The sequence below is a fragment of the Pygoscelis adeliae genome, unplaced genomic scaffold (assembly GCF_000699105.1).
Source record: "Pygoscelis adeliae isolate BGI_AS28 unplaced genomic scaffold, ASM69910v1 Scaffold286, whole genome shotgun sequence".
Classification (NCBI taxonomy): domain Eukaryota; kingdom Metazoa; phylum Chordata; class Aves; order Sphenisciformes; family Spheniscidae; genus Pygoscelis; species Pygoscelis adeliae.
The window spans coordinates 149,366-165,263 of NW_008825076.1; the positions used below are offsets into that span (position 1 = coordinate 149,366).

Sequence of the window (15,898 nt, forward strand, 5' to 3'; positions counted from 1 at the left end):
GGAGGGCTTTCTCCAGGGTTTATTTTGATCCAGTAAGAAGTGAGTTTATTCTTAGAAGAGACAGGTAGGTTACAGTTTGGCTGTACGTGCAAATATATGCATGCATATGGGACAGAGATATTCTTACTAAGTGATTTACTACTATTCTGTCTCTTGGTTGAGTCTCCTGAAACATATTGCCTCCTGTATGCTACTCAGGACTCTGTTAGTCATACTTCCCCTCTTCCTCAAGACAATGCTTCTGTCCAGAAAAAAAAAATCCCCCTACTTTGTAGCCCCGACCATCACAAATGCAGGGGTGCTTAATAATCAAGTGCTAGGAACAGCAAAAATAGCTGTGTTAAACACAAACATCTCTCTCCAATTTCAGTGTCTCTGAAAATATAAATATTTAACAGATGATTAACTTTGTCTTAGCATTAAAGCTTTCTCAAATATTCAGGACAACCAAAGGTGGACAAGCAGCCAACTTAGATCCCAGACTTAACTTTTCTTCATGCTTCAGCCTGCACAGAACCACTATTTCAATTGCTAACACGCTGCACAGAACTCCAGTAGCCTACCACTCTTCAAACAGAAAAACCAAAACCCACAGCAAAAACCCAACGACAAAAAGACAGCATACACAACTCCTTCCATCGCTCAAAAATACTGTCCGCATGTCTGCACAACTTGATAGCCTTAAACAAAATGTGCTGGCCGCTGTTTATGTCAAGTTTGCCAGCGAGGCTGCTACTAAGATAAAAGAAAAGTAACACAGCTAGAAGACTTATCTGAAGATTTGTACTCTCTACACCTCAAGAGTGGCAGTACAATGCTTCTTACAGTTCGAGAAGAATTTAATCAGTGTAGGTGTTTCTGTAAAAGGTATGTTATTTAAATGCGTAACGCTAAGAGTGTTTTATGGTCCAATTATGCCTAAATGGACCGATTTATTTTAAATACAGAAATGTACCACTGGACATTAATAACACTAAGTAGTGGGAAGCTGCTACGAAGAGCTACTGTCTACAGAGAAACACAGAGGCAAAACACAGCCAATATCTTTGACATACACATAATGTAAATACTGACAAAACGCGGAGCTATTCTCTACAGTACCTGCATTAGCGATTTGGATAACATGCATCTACACATTTTTGGACAACTACTGATATTACACCACCTATAGCTACCTCAGCTACGCACCAGTAACACTTTATTCAATTATAATATTAATGCAATCACATAAACCTTCTGCCATCCATATTCATTCTGTTGTTCACATTACAGCTTTTACAGTGATTGCTTTACATGACAAATTACAGGTTTATTAGTGGAGACAAAAAGTTCCCTGAGTCTTGGCAGTAACACTTCTCTGGTTTAGGTTTAAGTGTCACCCACTGGATGTCTCACAAAGCCACCAAGACTAACAAGCTTAGTCTGAATCATTTTTCTAATAGAAAGTTGCCAAGTTTGCATCTTAGCTCATTTCATTTGCTAATGAAACCCAATCTCCCCTCAAAAGGGTGAGTATCTTTTTAAAAGGAACACAACCATGCTTAGCAGCGGGGGCATGGCAAAAGCAGAACAAAACCCAAACCACCCCTAACTTTATTATAAGAATTAAGCCTAGAAATTTTTATTTTAAACATTCACAAACTATCAAGAATTTTTACCTGCACATTGCATTATCAAAGCAGAGGCAACAGCGTTATCAGAGCTTCTGGTCTATCTCTGCATGAGATGCTCTACTGAATGCATGCCACATTAACAAAAACCCCACACCCACAATTCTTTCACCCTCTCCAGATCCCTCATTCACCTTGACCCAAAAAACAGACAGCCCAACTCACACCACTGTTGGCAGTTCTACATTCTCCAGTGTTGTTTTATTTGGTGCTTAAACAAGCAAGAGGCGCTTTAACATAGAAAATAGGACAGATTATAGTACTAGACAAACTAGATCCTATTTCACTTGGACCTGATCATATTGCAGAGTCCAAGGAAGGCAATATGTTTATCTGCTTTATTATAAAATTACGTTCCACTCTTTAAATCGAAGAGACAAACTCATGCCAAGTTTCCACTATTTAAAGACCTACAGCAAATAAAGCAGAAAAAGCAAAAAAAGAAAGAGTAAAAAATGCTGCACTTTTTACTAGCATTATATATTCTCTCATAGAAAAATTAAAAAAGATTACTTCAGACATATTAACAGTTCAAAAGTTATTCCAGCTCTCGAGCACAATGGAAATGTCTGTTGTTACAAATGATTGTTCATCTATAGTTCTTCAGCTACTTCCAAAGTTTTGCTGGAATAGTTTAACCGCAACCCATAAGTAATCTGTTAGCAATCAATTTATAAGTAAAATGTGTCGCAGTGCAATTTAGTATCTGCGGTTTCAGGCAATCACTTGAGTGCTTTCAAAATGCGTAACAGAGTGTCATAGCGACATTTTTAATGCTGCCTATTTATATCGAGTGGCCAGAAAAAAACCAAGCAAACGAAAGAATTTAAGCAAACAGAATTACAGCTCAATTGACTACAGAACAAAACTTCCCCTACAATGTAAAATACTGGAATTTAAGAATGCTTTTCCTCTGAGCCTGACAAGTCATGAATTGATTTATGCAAGAATCACTTTCAAGACTATTGGAAATTGTTTGCTAGAGATTTCCAAGACACTCCTATCTAAAGCATCACATTTCAATGTCCTATAAACACTTTTTACATTAAAAAGAAATAAAACCAAACCAAAACCTGGTGAAGACACAGATTTTTTTTTTATATTAGGAGGAAGGGCCAGAACACAAGCTCAGAAGCCTACAGTTAAAAAGCCCAAGACACCTAGGGAAGCTAAATTCTCCTACTAATGCCATGCAAGAAAAATCAGAACTTCTTTATTGACTTAAAACAGGTTTTATTGTGAGTCATAACACAAGCTGCCAAATGAAATATAGACATCTTTAAAAAATATGAATCAATGAAGCTTCTTCAAACTCAGTGGTTTCCAAACAGCATTATTACATTTATATTTAAGATTACAAAAAGAACTTGCTCCAGAGAGTTCTGCAGCAGGCTGATGAGCTTTACAGTTAAATCAATTTAACTGAATGTTATGAGAACATGAATATGGAAACGGCGAGCTGCAAAGTGGAGCTATAGGCAATTCAATGAAGGGCAAGCTGCACAAAGACACTGCCTTGCAGTGCGTCCAAGAAAAACACAGAACTGCTCAGTGCAGCAGTTTTCAGAATTTCAGAATTATGCTACTGGGGACGGAGGAGAATAAGGTGTTAAGGAAGAGTTAAGTTTTAGCCTGGTACAATCAATCATTCTCATTAACATCAGATTTCTTGGAATCAAGGTACAAGTTATTAAAATGCAGCACAACCTGCAGCAGAGAGCGCGCTGAGTGCAGCTGGGTTTCACTAGATACTACTGTGTGAAACCCATCGACACGAAAGCGGCACCAGTGTCAGCCATCATTTGCACCCAGGATCTCAGAACGCTTCCTCCAGAAGGCAGAGCTGCTCAAGCACTGCTGCCACATACTCAGCTTTGAATACTGTTACACAGCAGCAGTTGAAGAACAGAGTGCTTTTAAGAAGTCTGAAGTCTAAGGGGGGGTTAAAATAAAAACTGAACTTTCTAGTCACAGAGATCTAGAGCTCTTAGAGCTTGTTCTGGAGCTCCCTCTTGAGGTTAGATACTACACTATATTAAAGACATTGCTATATCCTCATAACGGATTCTACTCAAAATGAAAGTCTGTCCTTGCAAAAGAGGTATTATCAAAGGCATCTCCTCAAACCTCTGTACACTACTTCACGGAGGGCATTAGATGCTTTTGAGTTACAAGCACTGCAATCTTAAAAAGATGGTGAGAAGAGAAGCACGTGTTAAACACAAGAAGATAAACTGAAGAGGTGCTTTACTTACACACCTTTGGTAGCCAGTGCAGGAGCACCACAGACAGTAAAACCTCTGTTATTGTGAATCATGAAATGGAACAGTACACACTGATGATGGGAAATTAAGTGTTGTCTATTTGTAAAGAAACTGCAACCTCACTTGATTTATTTAAGGCTGTTAACATGTGCCACTCTTTGGGTGACCTTTTAGCTACTCTAAGCATCCATCTGTCTCCTTGCTGGAGCTACCTTGTTCCACAACACCCGATGGCATTACTCCATCATCTTTGTTGCCACAAGCTGCTACATGGGCTGACACCTCTAGTTTTTAACGTGCTGAATCAGTGTTTGCCAAAGATTGGGAAACTCTAAACTGGTTCTGCTGAAATTTCACTCTCGAAAACAGTATCTTTCCACAAGCTCTAGAGGGCCCCCACATGGAAGAAGCTTTCAACACAGAAAGTCACGAGAAAAGGATTTCTCCAAACTCCTGCTGAGAATTTTTTCCTCTCCCACAATAGCTAAAGGTTCAAAATCAGATGGCCAAGGAAGTCTTTGGAAGCAGCGCAAGAGCCAGAAGAACAAGCCTTGCCTATGATGGTCATATTTTACTACTGCTGAGCCCCCACTCAGCACTTTCCTTGGTCCTGGAACAAACATCCATGCTGGCCAGCTGAGTCATCTATGACCTCTGCTTTAATACTGTTGAGACTACCAAATCTGTGGAAATGGATTTCTATGAAAATCCATAATTGAGAAAAATATTCTTTTTCTTCTAGTCATACTTTTCCAAGGAGGCTCTCCCTGTCATCTCTTTAATCAAAAAAAAAAAAAAAATAAGTTTTTAACCCTCTTCCAGGTCAAGCTGTGATGTCTTCCACAGACTATCGGGGATCAAAGATACATAATTTTAAATCTTACATCCTATGACAAGGCTTGTAGTTTTACTCAGCTTTTCCATTTTAGTGTGGAATGGGTTTCAGCTTGAATGTCTCAGGACAGCAACACACAGTTTATTCAGTTGTCCTCAGTGATTAAAGTAACACTAAAGAAACACTGAAGTCTGGAGAGATGCTAGCTCCTCCCACTGTGTGCCTTACTGTGCTTGAAAGGTGCAAGGTATTTGTCATTTCATAAATGTAGCCCTTGATTTGATGCATCAGTTCTGAAACAGACTTGCTGCTTTCAGATGCCAGGTCACAGCCAGATCACCTTCTAAAGCAGCACAAATTTTTTTATCAACCCTTTGCTAGAGTCTCCCTTCTCTACATTCTGTGAAAAAGACAAAACAGACAAAAAAGAACCAACAAAAAACCCCATACTAGCTAGAATCAGATCTTATTTGATCAGCACAGAAGCCTGTGGAAATTGTGTACAACTCACGAGCTACACCAAGTGCAAGACTAAAAAGAATGGCTTGAAACCTGGACCTAGAAAGGGTCTCTCTTCTCTATTGTCAGAGGGCATCGACCTAGGAGTTTTAGGTCCCTAAAACCAAAAGACATCACAATAAGCTACCAAAAACATCAAAGCAGGTTGGGAATACATATCATAGCCCACATTAGGTCCTAAGTAATTTTCTAGAAGTTAAAGATGTTTTCTTACTTTTCATGGTGCCCTCCTCCTCTTCCTCTTCTGTGTTTATGACCATTGTACCCAGCTGGGATTCCAGGGTGCCATCATGCTCTATCATTGTGTTGGCTCCATCACTCATCGTGTTGACAGCTCTTATGGTACCAGTTTCATCTCCGCTCGCCCTCACCATGGTACCTGAATCTGTTTCATCTTCTTCCTGTAAAAGGATGCCATAAGTACATTTTTACTGATGGTGGTGAAGTCCCATGAGAGTGTCTGTATTCAAGGACACTAGCAAGTCAGACTAACTCAGAGATTTTTACAAATACACATGGAGGCCAACGACATTTTGTTTTATGCACTTAGTTCTCTCCCTGTCATCTCCAAGCAGGTAATGAAAAGTCGTCATACTTTTCTGCCAGCTTGATAAATAAGAGAACAGATAAATAATCAGCAAAAGCTTCTCAATGCAACTTGTATCTCATTTCTGACCTGGTGACCTGTCTGTAAGAGTAGATTACAATACTCATTCAGTCATCAGTGTTTCTAGGAAAGTTGCCAGTTTTAACAGTTGACCTAAAACTCCTATCTCAAGTGGTACAGTTCACTGAGGAGTCATTAGTTATTAGACAGCAACAGGTCTAAGTCTGGAGTGCATGTGGCACACTGAAGAAAAACGATCACCCTATTTTTTAGGAGTCTGTCTTTAACATTTAGGTAGTTTTACCTGCTGTATACTTCAGAAGCACTGAAGAAAAATGAACTGAATTTGCAAATCTTTAAAAAGTAATGAAATAAATTATCGAAGTCTAGTCATTTTTTTCAGATGAAAATTATTTCTTATCTTTCCATTTCTTACCAGGTACTAATATTAAGAAGTTTGAATTATTGCTGTCGAGGCTCAAGAGGCTGACTCTGTAGGAAAACACAAGCTCCTGAAACAAATTCTGGTAGGACAACTTCCTGGCAGCTGATTAAGTTAGCCAGAGGTAGTAGTTTTATTCGGTGGTGTGTGCTTCACTAACTCTATATTGTGACTAGGATTTCATGAAGAACAAATTTCCACAATCTATTTAGTTTCTTGGAAATGTGAACCAGCTATCCAACTACAAGAAGAGAAGTCAGTTCCTAGGTTTGCAGTAGAGTTTCTAGGCATCTCACCTTGGATCTTATAAGGATGAAGTTCACAGTTCTTTATGTGTGACCACGGGCTTACTGATCTGTATTAGTGTTAGAGGGAAAACACAGGACTCGCACATCAAGCTGTAATACTCCATCTCAGTGTCACTGAAAGTAAGAAGTACACCCCTCCACGTTCTGGTCTTCCATGCATTTTATCTGTTCTGTCAAGGGTGTCTATAATAATTTACTTCCCAACCTCAAAACCAATAGCAAGAGGAGGAGAAAAACTACACGAGATATTAATGGAGGAAAAGTAATTTTATGTGGAGATGAGTGGGTGAGAGGAAGTAATAAATGTTAGCTACACATCATTTAACAAAGGACTACAGCAGAAATTTCTGCAGCACTTGGGAAGTGCTGGGGAACACTTTTCTGCTAGCAGACATGGAGTAGAGAAGCTTTGGGAAAACACACACACCGACGGAGACCACTCAACTCCACTACATAGACACCATCTCTCAGCAGTGTGACTCCGGATCAGTCAGAAATGAAGGAGAGAGGGTAGGGACAATACTCTTAGAGTCAACATCATGGCAACATGACCAATAAAATTACTTCCACACTGAACAAATAGGCAGTCCTAAATGGAAAACTAGATGAACAATGTCTTCAGCATAGATACTGTGGACCATGCTATTCAAGTCTAACCTCTGAAAAGGACTCTGGCATACAATGCCTTTTGTTGCCCGTTTCATTTATTCAGGTTGAAGCAGGCAGAGGCTCAAAAAACAGCTTTCAACATGCTTTCCATATTCACATGCTGTAACCACTGAAACAAGGAGCCCGAGCTTAAATTCACAGCAATCCCCTGGACACTTGTCATGCCCTCACCTCAGGTTTCTGTCGGTTGCTCTTGTGTAGTAGAAAGTTTCTATAAGGGGGGTTCTAAAGCACAACAATAGTAAAACAATATAACATACTTATATCATAGTGCATCACAGACGATATTATTATTTTATACTAGAAGAGCAGTCTAAGAACTGAATCTACAATGAAGAATTCTCATTACTGCATAAATAATATAATCCAACTGGGAAAACGTATCAAGTCTTTTGCATACACTACTTTGTAGACTTACTCAATCACAGGTCTCTAGCTACACTCTAAGCTAAACAATAAGCCATACATGCTGGCTATCCGACTCAAATATAAAGATTGAGCAGAGACTAAGCATCAGGTTAAGCAGTCATAAAGTAGAAAACTCGAGAACTAAGTCAAATCCGTGGGCAACTGGACAAAATATTGCAAAACCAAAACCCAAAGCAGCTAAGCCTTATGAAAGGAGCAAGAGTTTGGACTTCGTACACTGTTGCTATTAAATACTCACTGAATTTTCTTCATCATCTTGATCTAGTTCACGCTGTTGTGCCTCTTGACGTTTCAGCTTGATATCCATCGCTTCATTAATCAAGTCTCGCAGGATTGACACTCCTTTGGCACTTTTAACAAATGGATGCTGAGAAGTATTTTAAAAACAAATAAGCACTGCATCCGAACCAAGACATAACAGCAAAACACTGTTACTATGGCCTACTTCCAAACAAAATTAAGGTTTAACTCAATGCATTACTAAAATAAAAATCCAGTACTTCCGTTTGGCACAGGAGGGAGACCTCCCACCCTCCAAACACGCTACAGAGGCACTACTGCTGCGAGACCTTGGGCTCATTCCCCTCCCACCACCCTACTTATTTCTTTCCTTAGCAGCTTAGCTGTCAAGAACCAACTACACAGATCATCACCACGCCTAGACTATTCTGAGCAATCGCTTTCATTTAGCCTCTCTTTTTTAGCGTTTTAAGAGGCGGTTTCTTGGCAGTGCTGGTGAGAATCTGAAAGTAAAAAAGAAAAACTCCGAAAGCTTAACAAACAAAAAAAAACCAAACCAGAGAAGACAAAGATAGGAAGCTGAAGTTAGACTGGTTCTTAGAGAGGAACTGAAAAGTTGAAGTTGAGTGTAAGATTTTTAAAATGAGATATTAAAAAGTAAAATCTGTAGTGAGCAGGAGCAGCAAGAAATGAAACCAACATCTCCATAGACACGCAGCACTGCCTACCCTAGCAAGCCTCCTCTAGACCTTATGTTCTTGTAAGAAAAGGCAGACCTGCAGAAGCTGTGTTGCAGTGGCACGCTGCTCCGGGCTCTTAACAAGACACTGTTTTACAAAGTCCGTAAAACTGTCTGACCAGAGCTCTGGTCTCCGGAATGTTGGAGGAGGATTGGTAGGAATCATGAAAATTGCCTGAAAACAGAAGAATATTCCAGATTTCCAAACAAAGTTTAAAGCTTTCCAACAATACAACATAAATACACACAAACATACACTGGTACTAAAGAACGATAGACATTAAGTTTGCTTCTTCTGCAGAGTTCCTGCCAATATGATACACAAATTTGCTCAGAGGGATCAAGTAGCAAGAACTCAGACTTTTCCCACCAGGTGCTTACACCTCTGTCTGAGCCATTATATGCCCCAAAAGGTGTGAATCTGCCATTTTTAAGTCTTAAAAATTTGTGCTTGCATAAAAAAAAACTGCTTTGGATAATATAGCTGAAAATATGTTTCTTCACATCCAACACAGGGAGCTTCCGCTATGTCTTAACAGAAGAGGATTGTGATTTTCCTTCCCATGTAGATTCTCCTTCTCAAAGACCTGTTTTTCATTTAATTAACAGTACAAAGAACCGACAGAAAACAAATCATTTACTCTAAATTAAAAGCAAGATGGTATGTTGATGTTATTCAGCTAGCTATAATAGCAAATCCTTTCCATGCAGCAATACATTTTAAAAGGCCACAGTCTTTACCCTCATAGGATGAATATCTGCATATGGTGGCTTGCCTTCAGCCATTTCTATTGCAGTGATTCCCAGAGACCAGATGTCTGCAACACAATTATACCCAATTTCTTGAATCACTTCTGGAGCCATCCAAAATGGGGTCCCTATAACTGTGTTCCGCTTTGCCATGGTGTCCTGAGAAGAAGAGCAGAACAAAGATCCAGACAATGGCAATTGTATAAGCCACAAACATCCATTAGTGAATTATCACCCTAATTATCTTTCACTTGCACACATGCTTATTATTAGATTCAGCAAGACTGGGATACGGAGGGCTGCAAAGAGGAACTGAAATGTGCTTACAGAAGCTACAAATATCCTGAAGAAAACAGCAAATGCTATTGCAAACCATTACTTAGGTATAGCAGCTTCCACAGGGGAAGCTCTGCTCTAATCCCTGCTGGTTTAGCATCTCATTACATTGATGTAAAGCGCTAAAAACCAGTTTAGAACAATTTCTCAAAGTCTTCTCAAGCACATCATACTCGCACGCAGGTTAAAAAGATAAACTGAAGTGTACACAACCATTTTGGTTTTACTTACTGTAAGTTGTCCCGCCACTCCAAAATCTGCAAGTTTAGCATGTCCCTCTGTATTTAGCAATATATTTCCAGCTTTGATGTCCCTGTGTATTTTCCTCATAAAATGCAGGTACTCCAGTCCTTTCAGTGTTGATTGCACTATTGTAGCAATTTCCTCCTCTGTGAGCTAAAGAAAAGAAGAGTTACTGCCAACCTACCAGTTGCTGAGAGTAACACTACTGTGTTCCAGTCTATGTTTTCCTGAGATTCACTAATTGCTATTTAATTGCCTTCACTAAAGGTTGCCATACTAATGGGGAATTAGTTAGCGACTTACAGCATTATGTAGTAGAATTAGATTACAACCAGAACACATACACACATGTACCATATTTCACATACCATAACCCTTTCTCAACTAGTAATTCTTATCCTGCAATAACCAAAGTAAGGCAAAGTGGAGTCCGTTATTCAGAATTGGTCTGGGTTTTCAGGAAAGCCAACAAACCAAGATCTGCTCCACCGATTACATTATCCAGATAACCAAAACTTGATGAATGTAATCAGTTTTCCCATTTTCAGAGGAACAAAGGACCTGCATCTCAAGTTATGGCCAATGTCAGGCATTGAACACCGTGAAAATTATGCCCAAACGCCAGTGCACAAACTACTCTGCTTCCTTGAGCTGCTGGACACCCATATTTCCCATTCATACATTCAAAGGAGAAAGGACGTACAGTTTTATTTCGTAATCGAATAATATCAGACACAGATCCAGCGCCGCAGTATTCCATGACTATCCACAGGTCTGTGTTCTTAAAATAGCTGCCGTAGTATTTCACCACATGAGGACTATGAAATGTGAAAAAAGGAGGAGAAAACAAAGGGTCAAATACCACAACCAGCATAACTGAATAACCAAAATACACTGCAGAGTCCCTAAGTCTGTTTTAGAAATTCAGAGCTGAAGTGCCACTGAAACTCTGCTCAAAAGTATTCCAAAAATCTCAACTTGCACAGGGCTACTGCAGTCCTGCCAAGCCTCCTCCCCACAGTGGTGCTCACCTGACCTGCCAATAAGTCAGTTCAGAGAGCTAAACTGTCTGAAAAGAAATCCTATAGAAATAAGGAGCCATTAGCCTTCAATCTGGTTTAGTTCCCTGAACCAGATTACAACAAGGTCAGTGCTGTGGCAAGCAAGAAGGCAGGACAAGGGAATGAGAAACACACCATGGCTGTCCCTGATAAAGTTGCTGCAGAGCATTTGCAACCAAATGGAAACATTAAATAAGGTCCAAAGTTTGCTGGAAAATAGCTATCATGTTCATTAAGAGGAATGTTCCCCCACTGCCACATGCACCTACTTGCTTCCACAATTTAGTCCAGGATGTATTTTAGGAATCCGGTACAACCTAGGACTGTCTCTCACAGTCAGCTACCTGGCTGCCCAAAAAGCAAACAACCTAGTAAAGCATATTGATCAGAATAACCATCTGTCCTCTGAAAAAGGTAAAGCAGAAAACTAACAGAAAGACTATTCCTGATTTTGTGGGAATGGAGCCAAGGAAGAAAAGTCCACTTAATCTATTCTCTGCTGAAGATTCTCTAATGAAAAACTGTAAAACTAGCAAGTCAGTCACACCACCAGTGTCCCTTAATGCTTGCGCAGAAAACTTGATGCTCCAGTGATTCATTCCCGCTGCTGTTCATAACTGTAAGGTCTCATTTTAGGCCTTACAATGTTAATATTTAATTTCTTTTAGGAAAGAGACACCTAGTAATGCTTTCCAAGTTACACAGTAAGATTTTTTGTGAACAAATTCTTTTAAAGTTACATTTTGTTGTCTGCCACCAGTCACCTTCATTTAAAGACAGTGAACTGCAAAAGAGTAAGTGACTGGGACCATAGTTTTGTGTTGCTGATGTAATATATTTTAAATGGTGTTCCATGCCTGAAGTCCATCAAAGTAGAGTTTCTTAAGGCTAAATTCATAATACCAGAAGAAATTAGTGTATTTTAAACTTTCAGCCTAGGACACGCTTTGAGAGGACGTCTTCTGCACCCATGAGCTCTTCGTTAGCTAAGTTAGTACAACATATTTTCCCCATATGAAACATGCAAAGACAACCCAGAGAGCCAACCATCAGCCCGCAGAGCTGCCGGCAAGTTATTCTGGGGATGCTCAGATCAGCAGACAGCTTGTACCGCACTAGAACCTGCACAGGCAGAAAATGGCCGGGAAGGACAATTCTGCCACTCAAGCAGATGGCAGCATGTAGATAATGCACATGCAAGAGCGGTCATGCATTAGTGGCTCTCATCCGCGTGCCCCTTAAAAACAAAGAAACAAAACCCCCTCTTCTAACAGTTTTCTATGTCCATACCAAAAGTTGTTTAGAATTCATTACCCCTTTGGACATGGGAACTGCTGTTCTAGCACACAGTCAAGTTACCACTCTTCAACAAGTGATGGTGCATGGGGAGAACCGCAGTAACTGCTCACACGCTTGGGTCTTTGCTGGCAGCAGGTGCAAGGTTATTCAACTTAGCTTAATGCTCTCTCGTTGCAAGCTAAATTTTTGTCGTCTTACCTTTACTTGGATTAACACTACCCAAATGGTCAGTTAACATGACTCAGTTGATACGAGGTAACTTGATCGTACAAGTCCGGCCTTTTAAAAAACATTTAAGGCAACATCATGGCTTTTTCTTGATTAAACGCCAGATCATAGACAATACTTTTCTTTGCATACCGATAACGGGTTTTGCAGTATACATTTACCTGTCACATTGCTGCATTATGGATATTTCCTTTATAATCTCTTGCAGGTCAGATTCCACAGGAACTTGTTTAATTGCAACAACTTGACCCGTTTCTTTATGAATGGCTTTGAACACACTGCCATAGGAACTATGAAACAAAATATTGAACAAACATGGAATGCAATAACATTTTTAAAATGCAAATGTTATGGTTTTGCTTTTCGCAAGCGCAGCCATCAGGTAAAAAATTAACTACCCTTCTGCTAAAAATATTTTGTATTTTAATGTAAATAATCAGTCCACTAGCTTCTAAACACTATAATAATACCAGGAAGTCACAGCACACTGCGACGGTCAGAAAGGAGCCAACCATCGTTACACTGCCCACAGCTTTGGAAGGGCGTTTTACACTAATCCAACCAATACAATTCTCTCTTTTTCCAGCATACAGTCCCAGCTGAGCATCAGGAAGAACTATGGCTCTGGTCAGAGAGGTTCGCTTGTTCTTGTCAGATATTATCTGTCTTATTTCCAGCTTCTTTACTTACAGCAGCCAGGCAGATTTACAAATCAGTTTTTTCAAATGAACTGCTTAAGAAGGCAAACACGTCACTCACCAAGTGTTCCCATGCTGCTCTGCCTTACTAAGTGGCACAATGCAACAGAAGTTAATTTCCACCACGCGGATCTTCCGCAAGAGGGACCAGGGATGAACTACAAAACCTCTCGGGTTCCCACAGAGCCCTATCAACTCCAGATTGGCGTTTTTCAACAATGTTTTAACTCCCTACTGCTGAGCCGTAAGCTACTGTTTGGGATAAGACATCTTACTCTTGGGAAACAAATTCTTTATTCTGTTACTAACCAAACACTGTCACTATGTCAGTACATACCTTTGCAGTAATAGGATCCTGACAAAAGTGAAAAATCAGACACCACTGAACACATACCCATTACATAGATTTGTTCTTAGAGAAACGTACATTGGGCACATCGGAATAGAACACATACCCTTCTCCAAGCTTCTCCAATACATCAAATACTTCTTCAGGTTGTTTAGTTAAACTATCTTCATCTAACTTCTTCAGCTGCCTGTATATGTAAGAATAAAGAAATTATTACATTTAATTTTACGGCAGGTTGGGCTTTGTTGAAACAGAAGAATAAATAGCACCGCTTGAATGTACACAAGGCTTCACGTGAAGTAAATCGATCATGAAGTAAGTTTGTTTCACCTGACCAGGAGACTGAATATTATTAGCATCCAATAGCACAAGAGGACTGGGAACTACAGAGAAGAGAATTTGATCAGGCACAGAAATCTACAGTTCCCCTTGGTGGAAACGCATCTCGGGATCTATACACTGGTGGTCAAATCCCAACACAGCACTGCAGAGTCTTGCAGCTATTGAACGTATCTGCCGAAGTTCAATACCTTGAATGGAAGCATATGCTCTAAGGCATCAGGGAAGATGCACGGCCTTAGAGTATGCGTGGAATACGTTTACTGGAAGGCGGCAATACTGATCTCGCCTGTACATTTTTAACATCAGAAGTTCAGATTTTAACTTCGTGGGCCTGGACATATACTAGGAAAATTCTATCAAGAAAAAAAGGAAAGGAAACCGCTATCTGACTCTTTCAGGATCTTAACGCTGCATGGTCCATCCCTCTTAAATGCATTGCTAATAAGAGTCAGCTGAAATACTTTCTAGGCAAAGAAACCATGCTATGTACTGTGATCCTTCACTTAGCCCCCCTTGCCCCCAGTACAAATTTCAGGGAGATTCCATACACAAAGCAACAAGATCAACCACATTTGTTTCAGTCCACCTCTACCACGCCGGAGAGCTGTTCACCAAGAAACCTCCTGAAATAGCTAAGGACTGCATAAAAAAAAAAAGTTCTGAAAACAAAGCATTTTCCTGTCAAACAAACAGTATCCAATAGCCCACAAACAAATACTCTTTCATTTTCACACAAACTAAAAAAAAAAATCTAAAACAACAAACAAAAAAACCTCCGAACTCCCCAAACCAGCCCGTACAAGTTTTTGAAACACAGAAACTTATTAGTCTTGGAGCTTTCAGAACTTACTGGTCTCACAGCCAGCAATGTTTAAAATGAAACGCATGTGGTCGCCTGCAACTGCAAATTACTACTGAAAGCTCTTACTACTGCTGTTAAAGATCACGACTCCAGCCACAGGCATGCTAATTTTTATACTAAATATATAATTTTTTTCCCCAATTTCTTCAGAAACAGAGTGAGAAACCACTCATTGATCCCTGGCTATTATGTTTATGCACAAAAGCCATATGGGAGGAGCAGCTCACGCATGGAGTACATACAATGGCTTCCTGAAGCAAAGGAAACATTATAGAGCAGCAGACTCAGGAAGTGGTGAAATACTGAAAGTAGTCACTAGCTTCCCTGCAAAGATAAGCGTTAACCAACACAGTGTTACTTGTCCTTGTGAAAATGGGGAGGGAGGAAGGTGTGGGAAGAGGAGAAAGGGAAAAAAAAATAAAAAATGTATGTATCGGTGACCACGCAAGCTGCAATTTCCAAGGAGCCCAAAAACTGGCGACGCCAGAGGCAGGTCCTTCTTGCTGAAGGTAAGAGGAGGCCTAAATTCTGTTTAAAAAAAAAAAAGGCTTTTCATATATCCAAACACAATAACTGGACAACTGCTGCCCTTGCATCAAACTACCTCATTTCTGCTATAGTCAAGGAGCGCAATTCCTTCGCACCGTGCAGTTCGTCCAGCGCGCTCGCTGCTGTCAAAGGCACGCTCTGCCTTTTTACCGTATGCTTATACAACACGGGTGGAACAGCAACACAAAACCAATCCCGCCTAAGTTGTTGTTCAGAGCTAATCCAAATCGTCTTCCAGCTAAACACCGGCACAAGCAATTACAGAATAAAACCAGGCTTTTTTCTAATAGAAGATACGTTGCTGTTTTGTTGTTTAACAAAAAAAGACTATGTCACTGAGGACCCGGGCCGGCAGCCTCCTTTGTTCGCTGCCGAAAGCGTTCCCCGGGACCCAGCTGCAAAGCACTGATAGCGTCCTGACAGACCGGTGCTTCATTCGGACCGCTGCTGCCCTCCAAA

The 15,898-nt window shown here is 40.2% G+C and overlaps 2 protein-coding genes across 2 annotated transcripts in view; one reads left to right on the top strand and one right to left on the bottom strand.

Annotated features, from left to right (window-relative positions):
- STK4 (serine/threonine kinase 4) overlaps window positions 1-14,130 on the bottom strand; it is a 42,454-nt gene extending 28,324 nt beyond the window's left edge. The window contains exons 1-10 of the mRNA XM_009326827.1: window positions 14,108-14,130; window positions 13,793-13,873; window positions 12,801-12,929; window positions 10,755-10,869; window positions 10,040-10,204; window positions 9,464-9,631; window positions 8,760-8,897; window positions 7,982-8,110; window positions 7,486-7,539; window positions 5,503-5,689 (exon numbers count right to left, since the gene is read on the bottom strand). Of these exons, the coding sequence (XP_009325102.1) occupies window positions 5,503-5,689; window positions 7,486-7,539; window positions 7,982-8,110; window positions 8,760-8,897; window positions 9,464-9,631; window positions 10,040-10,204; window positions 10,755-10,869; window positions 12,801-12,929; window positions 13,793-13,873; window positions 14,108-14,130 (1,189 nt within the window). The remainder of the gene's footprint in view (window positions 1-5,502; window positions 5,690-7,485; window positions 7,540-7,981; window positions 8,111-8,759; window positions 8,898-9,463; window positions 9,632-10,039; window positions 10,205-10,754; window positions 10,870-12,800; window positions 12,930-13,792; window positions 13,874-14,107) is intronic.
- Window positions 14,131-15,119: 989 nt separating this feature from the next.
- TOMM34 (translocase of outer mitochondrial membrane 34) overlaps window positions 15,120-15,898 on the top strand; it is a 6,097-nt gene continuing 5,318 nt past the window's right edge. Inside the window, exon 1 of the mRNA XM_009326828.1 lies at window positions 15,120-15,124. Coding sequence (XP_009325103.1) covers window positions 15,120-15,124 — 5 coding nt within the window. The remainder of the gene's footprint in view (window positions 15,125-15,898) is intronic.